This window comes from Apis dorsata, unplaced genomic scaffold (assembly GCF_000469605.1).
Source record: "Apis dorsata unplaced genomic scaffold, Apis dorsata 1.3 scaffold_293, whole genome shotgun sequence".
Taxonomy (NCBI): Eukaryota; Metazoa; Arthropoda; class Insecta; order Hymenoptera; family Apidae; genus Apis; species Apis dorsata.
The window spans coordinates 734,043-739,778 of NW_006263568.1; the positions used below are offsets into that span (position 1 = coordinate 734,043).

Genomic DNA, 5,736 nt, shown 5'->3' on the forward strand with positions numbered 1-5,736 from the left:
AAAATTATTATCAATTTTTTTCTATATATATATATATAAAACTCTATAAATTCTTGAAAAACTACTATTTATTTATTATTTATTTATTTTCATAATTATATAAGGATAAGTATAAATAATATTTATATTATACAGAAAAATAAAACATGTAAAATAGTTTAACAATAAATTAATAAAATATCTAAATTTGATAACATTTCGAAATAATTTAAAATTTGTAACGTATATTCATAATATACAGATATATCTTTGGAAAGAATCTATTTAGATTAAATTATACAATAATACATATATATATATATATTATTATTTATAACCGATTAATATGAGTCAATGTAATAACAAATATTTGAAAATGTAATATCGTTAAAAATATAAAAAAATTATGTTACTAGTTTCTAGTTTCAGTTTGATCAAGTATCTGAAACCGAGAAATGATTGTGATAGAAAATATTGCCGTATATTTATATCTACATATGTCAAGATCGAGAGTATCGGTAGAAAAGAGCAAAAGCACGAGAGAAATAAAATGACCATACTTTCACTGTTTCACTATGGCAATGGCATTGTCCCTGGTGGCAGGACTTGAGATAACGACATGCATGTAGAATAAGAATACCATCTTGTACATATGACGCACAACTATTGCAAGTTAAAGCAAAAACACTTTCTTCTTTTTTTTCTTTTGATTTTATCCATTCTTGTGAATAGACCAAATTATTCTGAATATTATTTTGAAAATAATGAAGTTCCTCCATTTAAATGTACGATAAATAAACTTTTAAATAACTATTTTAATTATATGAAAAATTTTCTTTTATTTTCTAATAATTTTCTATTATTGTCTAAATTTTTATGATTTATTTTAAATAATATTTTAATGTTAATATATTTTTTAAACATTTCTTTAAAATTTCCTATTTTATATATAAATTTTTCATTGATTTTTATATGCTTTTTTAAGCTCTAAAATACTTTTGCATTTTTTATTTTTAAATATCAAAAAAATTCTAATATAATTTGATGAAATTGTCGAAGATTTTAATTTTCAAAGTTATTATTTGATTACGCATTTTTTTCCAAAATCAAGAAAGCTATTAGGAAAGAAACTTTATATGAAACTTTGACAGTTACAGATAGTTAATAGTTGCTAGACAAGCTTTCTTCTGTGACTTTCCATTGCAATAACAGAATGAGTTTAATAATCATTTCATCATTTATTATTTATTAATTATATATTTCTTTGTTTATTATTTCTGTTTTCTGAATTATGGATATTTCAAGTTGGTTTATAACATTTATGGTTTAATAAAAAGCCATATAATCGTTATATCATAATATATTAGATTATATTTAATAAAATTCATTATATTACAATTATATAAATGGCGGGTCATAATTATAATGGTAGAAATAAAAATTTTGAGAATTTCAACTTAATCATGTATTTTCACATAGAATTTAAAAATAATACAAAAAAATATTTTATTATTGATTTTTATTCTATGCAAAACATTTATTAATTAAAAACTTTGATATTTTTATGAAATATATCACAATTTCAAATCGTCAAAATATAAATTAAAATAAAAATTGGATTATTTCTCATTTATGTTCTAATTTGAACAAGCTCATTAAGGAAAACTAGTGCGTGTTGCGGAATGTCGCGCTTCCTTTTTCCTGTATAATTATTACTTCTTATTGTCAAACTGGTATGACTACTTTTCGTAAATAAAAAGTGAGAGCGTTAGAGATGGATTCTATAGAACAAATATATATATTTTCTTCATACACAAATATAGATATGAAATATATTTACATTTTATAATTTTATGTTTAGATCAGTGTTTTTTGAAACATAATTTTTTTTATAATACTATAAAAAAAAAAAAATAAATCAAATAAGTAATTCTTTTTTTCTTTTCATGATTGTAGAAAAATTTATCGTAAAATAATTGTATTGAAATAATTGCCTCAGAAATCATTTTGTCAAAAATACTTTAGAGATCGCGTGTTACGAAAATACCATGCTAGATCAAATAAAATTTTCAAATTTATAAAAATTCGCGCGTTCAAAGAAAAAAGTATATAAATAAAATGGACAAAAAGAAACACGATTTAAGATTTTATCACTTTTTGAAATAAGCATTCTGTAATGATCTCTCATAAATGAAAAGTAAGAATGTTATTTATTAAACATAACATTGATTCACGTAATCATTCATAGAGAGTCAGTATTTTTGATTAATTACTTATCTAGAAAAGTATTACATCAGAACTTTCATTTTATTTTAGATAAATTACTATATTCATTTATAATTATCAATCGAAGGAATTTAAACGTGATTACGTAAAACCGGAATTTATAATTTATGTTTTCAAATCACTTTCGCGTATGCGAATTTCTTTTATCTTTCTTATTATCTCTCGTAGATTTTTGATATGTGAATTCAATTGAATTTAATAATGATTTTAAATACAATAAAAATTTATATCTTTTTCGAGAAATAATAAGACACAGATATTTTCAAATTTTTCGAAATATGTAGTTGAACTAATTAATATATTCAAATATTATAATAGTTGAACATCAGAAAATGTGTAACTATAGCAACACAGTTTACAATAATGACGGCGATATTTTGTATAAAATTATTGTGGGTGTTCGACTCATCCCTTCCATTCTACCTAATTTGATATTATCTAAAAGTGGTGATAGATATGTTAGGAAATTATTGGTAGCATTTATTACGTGAAGAAACAATCACAATGACTTCCTTAAAAGGTTACCCCAGCTATTTGGATCGCAACGATGACAGATTTTATAGGTATGATTCTTCTGTCACTTGTTTCTTCATTAATATATATTATTATTATTGATCAATAAATCAGATGAAATTATTCTCTCACTTAAACTCAAAGTTGCAATTCCGCTTCTAACCATTCCGTGGAAATAATCGTATCAATTTTTTTCAAATTTTTTTTTTTATCTTAATCGGAAGTTGTTTAAATATTACAAAAGAATAATTCTTCAGCTCAAAGAAGATTCAAAAAAATTGTTTTCTCAATTTTTTATATTACATGTCAAAATTTTCAAATAAAAATTTTGAAATTTTACAGAAAAATATTACGGGAAGTTTATTTTACGATTATCAGTATCTATTTTGATCAGAATCATTAGCACCCATTTATATTTTTAACTATTACTTCATAATGCTATCTCTTGTCATCTCTCATTGGTTCATTTTTCGATCCACGATTTTTCATACACTTTTTCGCGTTTTAGTCCACCTTTTAGTTTTTTATTCTCGTTTACGTAATAATAACGTGTGATAAAAATCATCACGACAAGTCGGAATATATATTCTATCGTTCTTTTCGATTGGATTTTTTAGGATATGAAATGTGTGTGTGTATGTATCTTCAAAAAAAGAATGGACATAATTGTTTAACTTTGGACTTTCATTGCCAACTGACTTTCTCCTTATTCGCGCAGTTGAAATGTAACGATTAGCTACAGTTCATTTGGACGAAATAATTTTTAACATTGATGAAATTGTTGAAAAGACATACATTTTAAAACCTAAGATGAAATCTCTATTTTAAGAAAATTATTGTTCAATTTAAACTTGAATGAAAAGAAATTGTAATATTAAAATATATCTTTATTGTTTTGAGTGTATAGATATATTATTTTAATGAAAGTACTATAATTTTGACAAGTTATCGACGCAAGGTAATTTTGGCTCGAAATGTTTTGCAAAAATTAGTTAAAAAAAAATAAGTTAAACATATTAAAAAAATATCTTCATTAATATTGAATAATATTTTATTTTCGTGGAAGAGTAAATTTGAAAAATTTGCCTTATATTCAATATTTAATTCATTTAATGTTTAGAAACGCGATTTCTTAACCTTAATTATCTTAATATCGTGTCTATAAGGCATAAAAAAATATATTTCTCCATTTTTTAAATTCTAATAACTATTAGACATGTATACATCTTGAAAGAAATCTTAATTTAGTGGTTATGAATATTTAAGAAAAAAAAAAAAAATGTGTTAATATGTGACGATCTATTTCTATGTTGTATCTTTATCTTTATGTGTTATATTTTAATTAACAATCATTAATATGTTCGTATGCTTTCGTGAATATATAATAACACATTTGCAATTCAGTTTCAATTTTTCAATTTTCTCTTAAATTTAATAAAAGAAATTAATTTTTATTTGAAATTTCTTATCATTCTTTTTGTAAAGATCAAAAATCTTTATTTTAATTATTATTTTTATTCATCAATGAAAAATATATATATATATATATATAATTATATTGATTATAAAGCTAAATCAATTTGAAATTCTATTTAATGAATTCCATTATTAACTATTGCTCCTTTCGTTGTTTCTAAATTAGCTAATCTAAGAGGCATCTCGTTGTGCCCTACTTAAATCGTTCCGGTAGTAAGATTATATAAGAAGACGCAATCATTGAAATTAAATTGATCTTTAATCTTGGATCAATTTGCAAAGATCAAGCCGTGACATTTGTGTGTAGAATTGAATTGACCTTTCGAGGATAGTCATTGTCGTTATGCAACCTTCATTGTAAACGAACTCTTTATTTAGTATAAAAAAAAAAAAATAACGAGCGAATTTTCAAAATCTTTATAGAATCTTTATAGAATTTTTATAAAATTTTTATAGAATTGGATTAATTTCGAAGAAAATAATTTTTTATATACATCGATGATTCGATTTGTAATAATAAATTCGTTGTTTGCAATTGTCAAATGATATTAAACAAATATATATTTTTTAAGAAAATTTGCGTAGGGAAGTATTTTTGTGAATACAAAATAATTTATAGAAATCGAAATTCGACGATACATTCTTTCGAGAAAGTAACAAGCATAATTGCCTTTCATAAAGTTACAGGAAGGAATAATTACATTTCTTAACTAGTATCTCTTTGCACTACACTCGTTTTTCAATTGTATCGTTACATTTTCTTGGCGATATTATCGTTTGCTTGCCCATTTGTATTATTATAACGAATATTCTGTAGAATTTTTAAATATCGAGTCTAAATTTCATTCACAATTTTCAATTTTTACATTATTACATTTTCCTTATTTTATTTACATGTTTCATATTATTATATGTACACATATATGTCACTTATATTTAATTATTTACACTTATAAATGTTTATCCATATATGTACGCTATATGAAAAATTAAAATTTAAACTTTGTAAAAAAAAATCTTTGTAAAAATTCGTAATATTATTTTTTGAGAATCTGGTATGATTGATAGAAGAATAATTTTCACTCTTGCTCTGTATATTTCATTTTATTTTTTTTTTTTTTCTTAACAATATGAAAAATGAAATGTGATGACTTACGATGAATTTTTCATGGTGATGGCAGGTGAAAAAAAAAAACTTTCCATTAATCACATCACAGATATTCACTAAAATTCACCGTGTTCTTTTACCACGGCCGTTTGACATCCTGCGAGGCATGCGCGAAACGTAAAACGATGGTGTTGGCTCGAGCACCGCGCGAAGACTGAACATCGACTTCGAATCACCTCAAAAGTGGCTTTGTACTGTTACCTAACTTCTCCGAGACAAGAGCAAAATCTTTTAGATCGGTACTCGTCTTGCTTTTTTTAGTCCTTTCTATTCGATGATTATCTAAAAAAAAAAAAAAAAAAGAAAGGAAAAAA

General features: G+C 23.5%; 2 protein-coding genes across 4 annotated transcripts in view; one reads left to right on the plus strand and one right to left on the minus strand.

Moving 5' to 3' along the window:
• LOC102672662 overlaps positions 1–5,667 on the minus strand; it is a 9,084-nt gene extending 3,417 nt beyond the window's left edge. For 2 of the 3 annotated variants that reach the window (XM_006617171.2, XM_006617169.2), the window contains exon 1: positions 5,411–5,667. Coding sequence is in view for 1 of the 3 variants with exons in the window: in XM_006617169.2 (XP_006617232.1) it covers positions 5,411–5,457 (47 nt within the window). In the remaining 2 variants the exon portion in view is untranslated. Of the gene's footprint in view, positions 1–539; positions 665–5,410 lie in introns of those variants that run through there. The other variant, XM_006617170.2, reaches the window with a different exon arrangement.
• LOC102672985 (centrosomal protein of 135 kDa) overlaps positions 1–5,736 on the plus strand; it is a 23,728-nt gene that overhangs the window by 8,136 nt on the left and 9,856 nt on the right. The window lies entirely within an intron of this gene.